The 15385-nt window shown below is 54.9% G+C and overlaps 1 protein-coding gene across 6 annotated transcripts in view; it reads left to right on the top strand.

The window, feature by feature from the left end:
• The window catches only part of NRG2 (neuregulin 2), a gene marked incomplete at both ends in the record, with an annotated part of 178442 nt that overhangs the window by 159103 nt on the left and 3954 nt on the right, over positions 1-15385 (top strand). For 2 of the 6 annotated variants that reach the window (XM_082651659.1, XM_082651664.1), the window contains 4 exons: positions 1616-1692; positions 11722-11824; positions 13986-14109; positions 14470-14597. In XM_082651659.1, the coding sequence (XP_082507785.1) occupies positions 1616-1692; positions 11722-11824; positions 13986-14109; positions 14470-14597 (432 nt within the window). Of the gene's footprint in view, positions 1-1615; positions 1693-2055; positions 2115-7875; positions 7900-11721; positions 11825-13985; positions 14110-14469; positions 14598-15385 lie in introns of all 6 variants that reach the window. The other 4 variants (XM_082651662.1, XM_082651660.1, XM_082651661.1 and 1 more) reach the window with 4 other exon arrangements.

The following is a 15385-nucleotide window of genomic DNA, read 5'->3' as shown; positions in this document are numbered from 1 at the left end:
ACTGCCCCGGCTACAAGGACCAGCCTCCTGCCTCCCCTGAGGGAGATACAGTAAGGCCCAGAGAGACTCCAGCTATCTGCTCATCAACCACTCCCGATCCTCCAGGCTAGATTGGAGGCCACAGGGTTTTTGTGAGGGTCTATCACAGTCAATCGCCATCACCCCCTATAAGTTCAAGGGGCTGCTGATGGTTGGTATACGCTAGAATGCTAAGAGGTAGAGTACATTCACCTCTTGGGGAAGTTTACTGATTAACGTCACTGACCTGTTATTGAGGGGACGCTGGTGATGGGCTTACCTAATTTCCTAATTTAGAAGAGGCAGAAGAGCATAGACCCATCTTCGAGTAGGGGGCGGTGCGGGAGGATCAGTCTGGCCCTATCTGTAAGCTTAAGTATCTGGCCTTGCTGGGATTCAGAAGAGAGTACAAGGGCTGGGCATGTCTCCCAGAAATCTACAAGACAGGGACTCGAGGGGAGAGTGGCAGCCAGGGAGCAGAAGGAAGTGGACCTTGGAAGTTAAGGACAAGGTCAGGGAGATGGGAGTGGGTGGTTCTCTGCAGGAGGCAACGTGGGAGAATGAACTCCCGCTAGAGCCAGGCAGTGATGGAGGAGCAGGTCGTGGGGAAAGGGCAGGTGTCCCAGGCAGCCAGTTGGCCCCCTGATGCGGAACAGGCTGCAGCCCCGCCCCCACCCCGCCACCGTGATTCTTGCCACCTGAGGCCAGAGGCCCCACGCCTGCCCTCAGCCCACCAGCTTTGGGATGCTGGTAATTCAGGCTTCTCTCCACCCTCACCTGTTCCCCATAAGCTTTTCCCGTGTATATTGCTCTAGGGCAGCCTTCCCCAAACCGTATGTTCACAAGGATTCCTCAAAAAACAACTTCCAAGGTCAAATACATTTGGAACCTACTGGAAAGTTCAGCTCTTTCCTCCTACAAAACTTTTCATAGCCTTTCATGTGCTAGCGTGCACTGCACCTCTACAAGGAAGCCTGGGAATGGATTTCCTGAACTTACTTGGCCACAGAGCCCTCTTTGAAAGAACAGATGAGACATCTCCAAGGCCCCTTCTGCTGGAGGCGCACAGTCTGGGAACAGCATTCCCAAGTTCTCCTTTGAGCTTTCTGGGGTCTGTTTCATGGATGAGAAAACCTGCCCAGGGCCCTGGACAGAACCCTTTGGTAGGGCTTGGAAGGAATGTCTCCCCAGAACTTGGTATTCCAGAAGACTCCCAGCCCCCCAGCCTACTGACTGCCTGGCACGAAGGGTCTACAATCCTGGCTTCACGGGGCCCCAGGCAGGTCAGAAGGGAAGTCTCAATAACCATGAGGACCTTTAGGCAGTAAGTTCCCAATTTCCCCACCCCGCTTCCCCAAATCATCTTCTTCCCTCCCCCTCCCCCGCTTCCCCACCACCTGGAGCCACATCTATTAGAGAGATTGTGAAGGAGATTTCCGAGCCCTCCACCCAGCCCCGACTCCAGCCCCTTCAGCAACGAGTGTGCCCCAGCGCTCGACTTGGTTTTCTCATTCATCACTGTGCACTTTGATTTCTAAACTAAGCCTCGCGGATGATGCCAGTTTGTTCTGTGATTTTTCCCCTTTTCCTTCTCCAGATGTCCAAACGGATTCTTCGGACAGAGATGTTTGGAGAAACTGCCTTTGCGATTGTACATGCCAGATCCTAAGCAAAGTATGTTTGAAGATACAAACACGAGTCCCTGCTCCTTAGAAAGCTTCCGGGTGCAGTCCCCCCCCACTCCTCACCCCGTTGTAGGACATAGGGCCAGGGGTGTTGGTTGTTTTGATCTTTGGCTGTTTTGTTTCTTTTTTGTATTTTGGTTTGTTAGTTCTTTTGTTTTGCTTTTTCATTTTTGGCCTAATCCTTGGGTTTAAAGTTCAGGGCTGCAGGTAAGGGGCAGAGTGGCAAGGCCGGTACAAATGGTAACAGTGGCAAGGAACCCAGCTGGCATTGGCAGGAGCCTGTGCCGGGGTGTTGCAATGCCTATGTCTTGCTATCCTGGCTCTCTCTTTCTGGTTTTCTTTCTTTTGGTAGGTGTCCTGTGGGATACACCGGGGACAGGTGTCAGCAGTTCGCAATGGTCAACTTCTCCAGTATGTCTCTTTCTTCTATTTCTTTCCTTCCCTGGTAACTGACAGTTCTTCCCCCCACCCTACCCCCCACCCCGTGGGAAGGATGGGGCCTTGCTTAGAGAGATTGGGGTGGGCCGGGAAACGCGGGGGGCTGTCCTAGGCTCCTCTCAGTCCTCATCAGAAGCCTGTGCGTGTTACTGAACCAAACTTGGGTCCCCTACGCCAAACACACAGCAGAGCTAACCTACTAAACCGGGTGGAGGTGAAAGAAAGAACAGCGCTAGTCGTAAGGTGTCAAGCAAAGAATACAAGGGGCTCATGGGAAGAGTTTTTAAAGACTGTGGGAGGGTGGGGTCATGAGGTGCACGATCAGCTCATGCTCAGTCCTCTGATTGGTTGATGGTGAGGTAACAGGGTGTTTCAGGAATCTCAATCATCAACCTTTTGGTTCCAATCAGCCTAGGGCTGGGGGTGGTCATCATGTAGTTAACTTCTAACACCTGGTGGGGTTTTAGTATCTGCAAAACAACTCAAGGATATACCAAAGGTCCTTGACTTTGTCTTATGGCTAAACTCTTATTATTTTGTCTTGTTTGTTTTCCTTTGTTTCTGCATTTTCTCACTTCTCTGATTAAATTTGCTCTTTGGAACTCGAGGAGAAAGGCCTAGGAGGCTAAAGCTTTTCTACAAACAAGAGGCAGGGGTCACTGGGGGGTCTTTCCTGGGGAAGCACCTGCAGGGTCCTGCTGGGTTTCACACAGAGGAGACTGATACACCCCCTGCCTCATGTTGCTGTACTGCCTGGTCGCAGTAACACTGAATTCTCTCTGCAGCTGCTCAGAGCCAGGCTCAGGCCTCTTCACCACTGGGGTCAGGCAGCCTGGCCAGGATGGGAAGAAGCATTTGCAGAGCCCTCACCTGCCTCTGAGAGCCTGTCTGAGGATGTCAGGCTGTTGGTGAGGCCGGGCAATGAGTGTGTGCACATGTGTGCTCGTGTGTTTGAGAGAGAGAAGCAAGTTCTCAGAAAGCCTGCCTTTCCATCTGGCCAGAGTTTGTTTTGGTTTGATTTGGGGTGATGGGGGAGAGTGGGGAAGGCGGATTGAGGGAAAACAGGTCCCAGGGCAGTGGTTTCCGTGAAGACCAGAGTCATCTGTGCAGCTAGATGTTGGAGTAGGGGCGAGGGTTGCTGCAAATACTAAGGCATAGAGGGAAGAAGGAATCAAGGGGTAACTGGTGACTCTCTCCAGGCCCTCTCTGGTCTCAGTCCCCATCCAGGACTTCACTCCCTTCCTTTCTTCCATCTCTGAAGTTGGAGCTTTCTGGTTTGCACAGTCTGCCGAGAAAAGTGTGACCCCTGGAGCTGAAGGATGAGGCCCTAACTGTGGCGTGTTTTACTGGGGGCTGGGAGCAGTGCCTTCAAGTGCCATGAGGTGGTGGTGGAGCAGAGCAGAAGGCCACAGGCTGGCCATGGACTCCATTTGGGGCCCAGCGGTCCACTGGCCTGCAAGGCGGGACCGTGTCCCCCGTCCTCCAGAGCACGCTAGGCCCCTGCTCGACCCACCACCCACCTCCTCCTCTCCAGGGAGGACAGATGGGTCCCATGAGGAATTAGAACTAGATTGATGGTGCCTGGGCATGAAGAGGCCAAGGGAGGGACCCAGGGGACCATTTAGGTAGCCCTTAGAGAAAAGGGGTTTGGGGCTCAGGGTAGAGAAAGGAGCCTTCCGATCCTTCTCAGACCACAGCACAAAAGCCTAGACATTCCCTGCACAGGAACCTGGAAGCCAAGGTTTGACGAGGAGAGGCGCCAGAGAGGTCGGGGCTGGTCATCCCAGGTGGTCAACTCTCTTAATAGAGTGTTGGGGGCGGCGCTGTCCTCAGGCCCCTCCCACTGGAGGCCAGGGAGGAAGGCCATGGGGATAAGAACAGAGCCTGTGGGCACGTGGCCCAACAGAACTCTCCAGGGCCCAGGCTCCAGGAGGAATTGCAGAGTCAGATCCAGCCCCATTGGAGGACCGTAGGTCGGGAGGACAGAGCAGCCAGCTGGGGCTGAGGACCTGGGGAGAGAGGCAATGCAGGGCCTATTCCTTTTCCCCCTTAGGCCCAGAGCCCCCCTAGCTTCTGGGACTGTTCTGGACAGGGAGTCCCAGCCCATCCTGAATCTGAGCAGCAGAGCCTCCAACACTCGGCCACTGTCCAAGCTTCTCTGCCAGCTGGGCTGCTTCAGCTTGCAGCTCAGATCTTCTGGGAGGGTCAGCAGGGCCCCGGGAGCCCAGAAAGGAGCCTGGAAATGCAGCCTTTCTGCCTAGTGTTACTGGGATCCTTGCTGGTACCTTTTGGTAAAGGATTTATACTCTCCAAGCACTTTGCCCAGAGCACTTCATGCACTGCTCTATCAGATAATTATTGAAAAAGGAGTGAAAAATGCTAACTTAAGTGTTCAGGCTTCGATTCAGATGGACCTGAATAAAATTGCCAGCAGCTGAGCTTCCTGTTCTGGGGCCTCATTTAACCTCTCTGATTTTGTTGTCTCATCTGTAAAATGGGGATAGTGGCATTTATGCCTTTAGGGTTGCTGTGAGGATGAAGTGAAGTGATGCACACCAAGGGCTTAGTCAAGGGCCTACTGTTGTTTGAACACAGTTGAGCTCCTCATCCAGCTACTGCTGGCGTGGGAGTGGAGGCCAGAGGGGCAGCATCAGTCCCCTGGAGGCTGACTCCCAGCACATCCTGAGCAAAGTGTCTGACCTTCCCCCTCTGCCCAGACAGCCTCTAGACCAGGTTACCTTTTGCGGAGGCCACGGAAACAGAGCCTGCAGCCGCAGTAGCCCTTTAAAGCTTCTCCTTCTTCCCTTGACAGCCCCTCCACTTCCCAAGACTCAAAACTTGTACACCTGGATACCCACCATATACAAGAGCACGCACACCTGCACACACAAACACATGCCTGCACTTGCACACAAACACACGTCTGCTGACACCTGCTCACACACACACAAGCACACAAGCACATGCTCCGGGGTCGACATCAGGGCCTTCTTGTCCAGGTGCCTATGACCAGGTGTCGTAGGACATGTCCAGGATGAAGACTCTGTCTGTTGTCTGGTAAGCCTGACCCTGCTGGGAGTCCAGCATCAGGCTGCCATGGTTACTGGTCAGTATGCAAATTTCTGTTCGGTAGGACCCACCTGTGACTTGGTGGTATCACTCCATCCTGGCTGAGTGGCAGGCAGTGAATATGATGAGCAGGAGACTGTTTTTTTGATTTTGGGTTTTTGGGGTGTCTTTGTTTTTGGTTTTTGCTGGGGCTGACATGGCTGCAGGCCCCTCAGAATCCATCCCCGGGGAGAGGGAAGCAGGGCTGCCTTTTAGTGACTTCTCAGTGACATCACCAGTCCTGCCAGCCACCACTGTCCACCCAAAACAGTACTGGCCTTTGACTCAAAGGGGAGGCCAGTCAGGAGTCCCAAAAGCTGCTGCCGCTGTTACTTGGTTCCCAGAGGAGTGATGCAAATGGCTTTGGGAGCCCTGCTCACTTCTCCAGATGGTCACTGTCCTGAGGACTAGCCAGTCAGGGCTTCCCAGGGACTCAATGGGCAGGAATAGCCATGGCTTAGCCCCAAGAGACCAGAGACCTGGCCTCCAGTCTCCCTTCCGCCTCCTAATTTGCTATGTGACCTTGGGAAAGTGTCCTAGCACTACTGGGCCCTAGCTGCCTCATCTAATACAAACACCACCAAAAGTGGAGCCCAGACCAGCTCTGTGAACCACAGTTCTCTTAGTGTCTGGGGTGCTGTGGTTCTCTTAGTGTCTGGGGTGCTGTGGTCAAGCTGGGCTGTTCTCTGTGGGGAACCTGGCTGGATATCCAAACATTGTGAGCTCTTTTGAGCTGCCTGGAGGGTCCCTGGGGCTACAGGATTAACTGCTCAGTGAGAGTTGCCCCCGAGGACCCTTTCAGTTTGTCAAGTTTGTACTGCCTGCTTAGCACAGTTGGCCAGCCCTGGGAGGCCCTGGGAGAGGAGTGGACTTGCTGTGCTTATGGTGACTCCTACCTCCAAGCAGTAAGCGTAAGACTGCAAAGAAACCACATTCAAGATCACCTGCAACCTCAGGTTTAACAGGAGTGCACGGAAGGGCTCATGTTTAGCAGAGCTGGGGTTCTTGCTTCAGGGGTGTGGTCTCTGCATGGAACTGGGGGTCAGAACCCCAGGATCTTCCTCAAGGCTCTTTCAGTCAGAGCCATTCTACTCTCTTGCCCTTTTCCAACTGCATAACCCTCTGGAATCCCTATCAGGAAGCAGGGGAGAGATCCAGAGCTAGACAGTGCACAGGACTTCCTGCTCATGTCCCCGTGCTCCGCTCCCTCTGCAGGAGATGAGAACATCAGAACACAATTCCACCTCCTGCCTGGGTCTAGCGGAACTTGCTGTGCACGTGCGGAGGCAGTGGAGCAAGCCCTTGCACATCGCCTCGCCCGTCTTTTTTTTTTTTAATTTTTATTGGAGTCTAGTTGATTTAAAATGTGTTAAGTTTCTGCTCTCACTGTGTACAGGCACTTTTGACAGATGAGGAAACAGAGACTATGTATGACTTGCCCACATGCACACAGCAAACTAGGGACAAAACTGAGACTCGAGGCCTGCAATCAGGTGCTGCCTGTTACCTTAGAATGGTAGGTGAGCTTTTCAAAAGCACTGGGGAGATTTCTGGGCTCCCACCCCAGAGCCTGTTTCCATTGGTCTGGATGATTCTGAAGGACAGCCGAGTTGCAGACCTCAGAGATCCCGTGGCCAGGCCTGATCCCCATTTAACTGATGAAAGATTGAGAGCCAGATAGGCGGGATACTATGGGGTCACACAGTGGGTCAGTGACAGAGCTGACCCTTGGGCAGGGCCCTTTTATCCAACCCTTCGATGGCCTGGGTGTCTACTTCGAAGACCCGTGAATTTGCACACTTACAACATGATCCAGCTTCAAAGAGTGCAATTGGCTGCCATTTAGGGGGCACAGGTGTTCTACAGGTGAACCCACTCGTCTCTTTCTCCAAGTTGCAGTTTGCTTTCCTAAGTTGTGTGATCAGGCTGGGACCCGAGGCCTAGCCCCTGCAGGTTTCTAGGGTGTTGGGGGTGTCAAGTGGAGAAGTGACCTGCTGCCTGGGGCCTCTCCCCCTCCCCAGTCCTGCGCCACACAAACTCTGAGCCTCCATGCCTGGCTCTTAGTAGATGGGCAGGCCAGTGAGGCCCATGGGGGCAGGACAGGGACAAGGGGCCGGTCTGGGTACCCCAAGCCCTAGTTCTGAACAGAAAGAAGGGCCCCATGAATGAGCTCAGGCTGAGCAAGCTGTCTCCAGCTTGCTCGAAAGGGTCGAAGGCCTGGCATTGGAGCTGGGAGGGGAAGGATGGGGACTCCTCCGCCCCCTGCCCCCACTCACCTTTCCTCTCTGGGGACATCTGCCAACTGACTCTTGCGCCTCTGCCTCCCCACCAGGTACTAACCCCACAGCTCATCTCTAAAGAACCTGCCCTGCCTGCTGATCCTAACATTTCCTCTCTCTACCCCAATCAAGGGCTCCTGGGGACTGGGGGCCAGGGAAGGGGCTCAGGAGGCTGGGAGGGGACACCACTAACCTGCTTTCACCTCACAGGCTGGCTGCTGGTGTCTGAAGAGTCCTGACCAACGTTTCTCTCTCTCTCTCCCGCCCCCTCCCCCATCTCTCTCTCTCTCTGTATCTCTCCCTCCATCCCTTCCCCTCTCGGACCCTCCTTTCTTCTGCACTGCCAGAGCACCTTGGATTTGAACTAAAGGGTACGGAGCCTCTATGTATCGGTCAGCGCCATCCACACAGCCCCTCTCCACAGCCTCTGACACCATGTGTGCTGGACGTTTGGTTTCCTTTCCCCCCAAATGGGAAAGGGATGATTTCAAAAATCCCCCTGTCCCCATCAGGATGTCCTGTAATAAACTACATTGATTTGGGGGAGACAAGAAAAGCTCATGAACAGCAGAGTACCCTGGCGTTCAGACTGTGCCCCCGTGTACAGTAGTGCCCCCTTGCCTGGGGCCAGTCGCCAGAGTACTCTGAGGGGAGCGGGACCCCTGAGCTGTGTGCAACCCAGTGGGTTGGCCAGACGAGCCCTCGGAGAGCAGGTGTCTGAAAGCCACAGAATCCTGGTTTGGAGAACTGTGCAGAGAGGCATCCCTTTCAATTTGACCTTAATCCTCCTTCCTTTTCCCATTTCCATTTCCATTGCTTTTCATTCTTCACCAGGCTGGCAGCTGATAACACCCATTTGTCTCTGCCGCCTGCCCCATGTTTGTCTGCCAGGCTTTGCCATCTGCTTGAGGCTGTTACTCCCTTCACGATCTGTCCCCACGGTGGCACATGTGTTTGTGGGCAACACCAGCGAGGGTCCACGGTGGGCTGACTTCGGGTGCCTGCCCTCCTGCCTCCCAGCTCAGAACCTCACGTCCCACTCCTGACTGTCCTCTGGCCCCTGGAAGATGCCTTGGGCAGGGAGGGACTTTGAGGGGTCAGTCTTCCCAGCTCTCTGGCTTTGTGCTGGGAGGCTCCACCCTGGTCCACACATATAGCAGGAGAGATGCGGGGTCTCAGAGGGGTTGAGCCTTCGATGGGGTCAGACCCCAGATGTGTGCAGAGCCTGCAGTTATGAAAAGACTGTTCTCGTGGCAGATTTGGGGAGGCCCTGGTTCCCCGGCCACCTAGCCACCATCAGCTATTCTCAGAAGATGGAGCTGAAAGTCTGTGTGTAAGAGTATGTCTGTGTCTCTGCTGTGACAGGGTGGGGAGGAGAGGGGCCGAGTCTGTGGTGTCTGTGTGATCATGGCAGGGGGTGCAGGGGGGGAATCTGTAGGTGTGCGTGCCTATGTTGACATGTTTACACCTTGTTGGGTCTCTCAGTGCAGGGTGTGAGCACACAGAGGGGTGCAGTGGAACATCTTTGTTGTTAAGGGTTGAGCGTGAGCAGTGGGTGTGGAGGCAAGTGTGAGCGTGTGTAAATATGCGGCTGTCTGTAAAGGTGGCCTGTATATTCATTCACACACCAACTCAACAAACCTCTACTGAACCCCAGAGTGGGCCAGACTCTGGCGATCTAGCATGCAGCGTCCCTGCCCTCCTGGTGCAGGGGTGAGACAGACAACAAACAAACAGGAAAGATAGCAGGTGGGGGTAAGTGCTACACAGAAAATAAAACGGAATGGGATGGCGCCTAGCCGGGGTGAGGAGCTGCTCTAGCTAAGTGGCCAGGGAAGCCTTGTCCAATGAGGCGACATTTGAGCTAAAACCTGACGAGAAGCAGCCAGCCCTGCAAACAATCAGGGGAGAGTGTTTGAGGCAGGGGGCACAGCAAGTTAAGGGTGATGTGGATGGGCCTGCCTTGTTCGATGGATGGAAAGACTGCCAGTGCCTCTGGAGCACAGCAGACATGGGGAAGAAGACTACAGGTGGGATCTAGAAGAAGGGACCAGGTGACCCTGGGCCTCGTGGACCATGGTAAGGCTTTTGGTTGTATTTGAATCGCAGGGGGATGCCATTGTGGGTTTTTAAGCAGAGGAGTAAAATGATCTGCTTTATCGTTGGAAATCAATGTGGCTTTGGGGCAGAGGATAGACTGGGTGAGGGGACAGGGTGTGGAGCAATAGAAGCAGAGAAACCAGTCAGAAGCGGGCAGCTGTCGAGTGAGAGATGGCATCTTGGATGAAGCTGGAAGCAGTGGAAATGGGAAGAAGTGGTCAGATCTGGGATCTACTTGGGAGGGAGAGCTGAGACGACTTGCTGATGGATCAGGTACCAGAGTGGGTGGGAAGATCAGGAATGATTCTAAGGTCTGGGGCTTGTTTAACAGGAAAGGTGGTGTCGCCACTGAAGAGATGGGAAGAGCAGGGAACGAGGGTGGGGAATCAGTGCTTCTGCTTGGCCATGGCCCTTGAATGTAGGAATCTGGAGCTCCGGAAGAGGTCAGGGCAGGAGAGAGAAACGTGAGATTCAGCTGCGTACAGATGGTATTTCAAGTCTGAGTCTGGGTGAGATGACGGAGGGAGAAAGGGCAGATGGAGAGAGGAAGAAGCCTGAGAGCTCTGGGCCTGGACCCTGCAGCCCACATGGAAGAGGGGGAAGTAGCAACTGAGACAGAGAGATGAGCCAGTGCAGGGGGAGGAAACCCAGGAGGGAAGACCATCCCGGGAAGTGGTCCCAGCAGGGGGAGTCTGCTGAGAGGGAAGCGAACCACAGACTTGGCAGCGGGGGGGTTGTTGGTGACCATGACCAGAGCGGTCTCAAAGGAGTGATGGAGACAGAGGCCTGAGTGGAGGACTGAGGCGTGGCTGAGGATGAGAACCGGAGGCAGGACGAGGACCACAGAGCCTGGAGGTGGGGATCTGGGGTGGAGGGCTGTTTGTTCAAGACTCTGCATGACTATGTCAGTGGGTGTGATCGCGTGCGTGGCGGCCGTGTGTATTGTTGTGAAGGGTCTGTCTGTGTGTCAGACGGGCACAGTCCTCCAGGTATGTGTGCCTGGGGCTTTGTACCCAGTGGTTGCTGCTGGGCGTACCTTTGCCACAGGAGACCCTGCAAGCCTGGGGGCTTAGGGACACTGCCCAGGGTTCCACCAAGGCTTTGGGTCCCGCCCCCACTTATCCCTGTGCTGGTGGGAGGGGAGCGATGGGGAGGGGCCGGCCAGCAGATGGGAGCTGGAGCAAGGGCGGGATGTCTAGGCTGTAGGCCTTGACCATGTCTGGTGCTGTCACCTTTTTCCTTTGCTTCCTCCAGGCTTTCTCTGTTCTAGAAGCGTAGGGGTTGCCCCACCAAAAAGTGGGAGTAGAGGTAGAGGGGATAGTTGGGTCTTTTTGAGGGCTTTGAGGCCCAGCCTAGCTCAGCTCCTTCAGAAGGGTGGAGGCTGCTCCTTGAGCACAAGGGCTGTCCTAGGCGCCAGGGGGCTGTGCTGCCACTCGTGGGTCTCTGACAAGCAGAGACGGGGAGAGCTGGAGTGGGCCAGGGCCACAACCCTGACCGAGCTGCAGGGATAAACCAAGGCCTTTCTCCCCTCTCCCGCCTCTGTGGGCCTGGTCTGCTCTGTTCCTGCTCTTGGTCCTGGCATCCCTCCTAAGTCCAGCCTCTGGGCCTCATGTCCTGTCTCCAGCCCAGAACAAGCCACTCTCCACCTTCTTAAGGAAGCCAAAGTGGCCAGCCAGGCCTTTGCCCAGGGTCAGCATGTTCACCACCATGAAGACCAGCTTCCCCCAGCCCATCAAGGCTCTTTGCAGCCACCAGGCCATAGTGGGTTGCCCTCCCCTATGACCTTGGGAACTTCACCTCCATCCCACCTCCTCCACCCATCCCCCTGCATTTTCCACTCACATGCTCCAGGCAGAGCACAGGTTTGGGAAGGTGAGCTCAGGTATAGTCATTTGTGATGAGATTCCACAGGTGGGTGGAGTTCAGGAAAGCAGGAAGGAGGGAACTGGCTGGGGGAGGAGTGAGATGGATGGGAGCCGGGCAGCACCCGAGCCGGAGAGAGCCCGGGGTTTGCGGGGCAGGGGGACGGTCTGCAGCACTGTCTCTACGGGTCTGCCTCCCACCCTGCCCCCTCACGCCCTCTACCTCTGCAGAAGCCGAGGAGCTGTACCAGAAAAGGGTCCTGACTATCACCGGCATTTGCGTGGCTCTGCTGGTCGTGGGCATCGTCTGCGTGGTCGCCTACTGCAAGACCAAGTGAGTTGTCGGGCGCTCAGAGCAACCAGGGACTGCTTTTGTGGGGACAGGCTCTCCTCTCCACCGCACCATGCCTGGCGGAGCCTCCCCCATTCCTATGCCCCTCTGCCCCCTTCTGCAGCTGGTGAGGGGCCAGAGGGCTGGGCCAAGAAGCAGGAGCAGAGGGTGGGGTAGACAGGCCCCAGAGGACTGCACAAGAACGGTCATAAGCCCAGGCGGTGAAAGAAGATAGATCTGGGTTCTAATTCAGCTCGGCCATTTCCTGTGACCCTGAGGAAACGGATGAGCTTCTCTGAGTTCTCATCTATAAAATGAGTGTGATCCTCTAGTACCTCAGAGGATCCTGTGAGGGAGGATCTGCCCTGTCAGGTAGGCAGGCACTGGGGCAGTGTTGGGGGTGGGCAAGCACAGAGAGGGAGGCACCTTCTCAGGGGAAAAAGAGACCTCACAGGGCACTGCCTAATCCCACCTAGGAGCAGTCCAAGCAGGAATACAGAGAAGATGGGGTTGGGCCCCCCCTGGGCAAAGGAAAGGTGGCATCAGAACCTTGGAGCAAGGAAAGGGGCTGGACAATTCCAGTAGAAGAGTGCGAGCTAAAGGACAAATGCAGGAGAGGGTCAGCTGTGTTCATGGAGCGTGAGCAGCCGAGCCTAGCTGGAGCAGAGGGCTGGGGTCAATTTTAAAAAGGTGCACGAGTCTAAAAGAACAGCTGGAACCTGCGTGGCACCACAGGGCCTTGAATGTCAAGCTTGGGGACCTGGGTTTATCCTACAGATGATAGGGAGCCATTGCAGGTTGTAGAGTGATGTGGTACAGAAAGAGTTTGTCATATCTGTTCTTATGCGGAAAGCAAGAGTCTGGGCATAGCCACCATTTGGGGGACTGAGCCCCTGGGTCTTGACTCCTGCTGCCCCTATCTATGAGATCTAAGGCCCTGCCAGCCTTGGGGTTTAGGGTTCAGGGAGCCCACAGGAGGAGACTGGGCCCACACAGGAAAATTGAGGCCAAGAACTGGGGGGAGAAGCAAGCCTCATGTTCTAACCCCTACTATATTTACTTATTTCTTCAACAAACTTTCATTCAATGCCTGCTGGACACCAGGCCCTGTACCAGGCACATGGCCAGTGCTCTAAGCAAGAGGTCCAGTATTACAGGATGTATTTCAGGGGTGCCTAACCTCAGCTAGAGGGCAGGGAGGGTTTCCCTGAGAAAGGTGCATTTAGGCCGGGCCTGAGAGATGAGCAGGAGTTAGCAGGTGAAGAGGCAGAGAATGTGCTGCAATTGGATGCAAAGGCCCAGAGGCCAGAGAGGCACAGTGTAGGATCAGAAACAAGCCCTCCAAGGATGCAGCAAGCTGGGGTGGGGAAAGGGCCTTGAGAGACAGGGCTGGGGAGAGGAAACAGGATTCTGAAGCCCAATGAAGGGGCTTTAACAGGGGAGTGACATGATTAAACTTGTTGATTACAAAACAAATGTATTGAGCACTTAATAGGTGCTGAAGTGAAGCAGCCCCACAGGTCTTGACTCCCTGACCACAGCATCCTGTTTTATTTTCTCCATAGCACTTTGCTGAAAGTATCTTGTTTGTTTATTTGTTTATGTGTTTATCATCTGCCTCTCCTACTGGCCCACAAGCTCCATGAGGGCAGGAACCATATCTGTCTCCTCTGCTCCAAAACAGCATCTGGCACATAGTAAAAACCCAATAGACACCAAATAAATGAATGCAGGAAGTGGGCCAGCACTGTGCTTGAATATTTTATCTACTCTTAATCCTCAGTGGTCTTTGGAATGCGTAGATGATCAGTCCGTTTTACAGATGAGGAAAGTGAAACATGGATAGTTTAAGTAATTTGCCCAGAGTTACACAGCTAGAAAGTAGTAGAGTTCTGTTCTCTCAGCAGAGCCAAAGCTCACTACCACTACGCTCAGGTCCTGCTGAATTCCGGCTGGTAGTGATGATGTAGGCGGTTGATTGAAGGGGTCCTGGCTGAAGGCAGCCTGAGCACAGGAAAGAGCAGTAGCAGGAGACTGCCACGGCAGTCCAGTCCCGGCACACGTAGACTAGTTCCCTGGAGTAACAGCTAGGGAAGCTCATACTTCATGTGTGCCAGGGGAGGCGGGGAGGGGGTGTCAGGCTAATGCACCTTCCCCTGTGCAGAAAACAGCGGAAGCAGATGCATAACCACCTTCGACAGAACATGTGTCCAGCCCACCAGAACCGGAGCTTGGCCAATGGGCCCAGCCACCCCCGGCTGGACCCTGAGGAGATCCAGATGGCAGACGTGAGTGGTGTTCCCAGGCCCCACTCTGACCCCTTGCTGTGTAGCCCGCCTTCTTATGCCCCCTGCAAGAATGGGCCAGGGAGGCGGCCGGCCCATCCTGTGCTCAGCCTTGCCTGCTAGCCTAGCGTTGCCTCACCAGGATGACTTAGCCTCGCTTGGCCCACTTCCTTAAGGGAGGTCGGGGGATTGATTTCCAGGGGCCATTGCTGCCCTAACACCGAGTTGCTTATCCAGTGGACCACCACCGCCCCCGCAACCTGGAGCTTACTGCCTCACTTCCCCTGCCCACCAGGAAGGAGGGTCAACTTGGTCATCTGTCACTAACTGCCCCCCTGGCAAAAAACCCTCTGTCTGTTCCAGTATATCTCCAAGAATGTGCCAGCCACAGACCATGTCATCCGGAGGGAAACAGAGACCACCTTCTCTGGGAGCCACTCCTGTTCTCCTTCTCACCACTGCTCCACAGCCACGCCCACCTCCAGCCACAGGTGGGCACCACCAAGGCCCACGCAGCCTTGCAGACTCCCGTATGCACACCCTCAGGGCGTGCACATGCACACCACACACCTGCCTGGGGACACACACCAAACTCCCCAGCCAGGCTGGGCTCTGTATTGAGGGTCCCTGTGAGCAGAAGGGTGGAGGTGGGGGGCTTCAAACCAGAACCCACCACCAAACGTACATCCAGGTCCTCACAGACCGGATTCCCTTTTCTAGTCTAAACCAGCCCCAGAGGAACAACAGCATCACTGTGCTCCCACCTAACATTTGGTTTTGTTTGGGCCTCATCAGCACCACTTCACCTGGCATAAAGTACCTGCTCACTCGAATACCCACAGCTATTTGACGCCCTCTCCTGGGTTTCCCACGTGAACCTAGTCCACCTTAGCCTCCTCTCCAGAGGTAGGGAGGCCTGTCCACACAAGCACACAGGCTCAGACAGCTCAAGAAAGAACGTGGTTGGCCCCTTTCTTCCCTGGGGAGCAGCACAGAATAGGCAGGGTCCCCATATATTGGCCACTAGGGCTGGGCTCTTAAGGCAAGTGGCTAAGGACCATGGGAGTGGAAGGGTCCCAGACAGGGAGGCTAAGGAGAGGTTGGTTGCAGAGAGGAAAGGAAGAGGCCTCCGCACACTGCAGCTCACCCATCCACAGGCCTCCAGCTCTCCTCCTCCCAAAATCGGGGTTTGGCATTTATGATGTTACACATCAGCCCAGAGTGAAGGGCAGTGAGCTGAGGGAGCCTGAGATGGAATGAAGAACCAGGGAAGGGGTGG

Source organism: Grampus griseus (genome assembly GCF_964374135.1).
Source record: "Grampus griseus genome assembly, chromosome: 3".
Classification (NCBI taxonomy): domain Eukaryota; kingdom Metazoa; phylum Chordata; class Mammalia; order Artiodactyla; family Delphinidae; genus Grampus; species Grampus griseus.
This window is presented reverse-complemented; position numbering and strand designations above follow the sequence as displayed.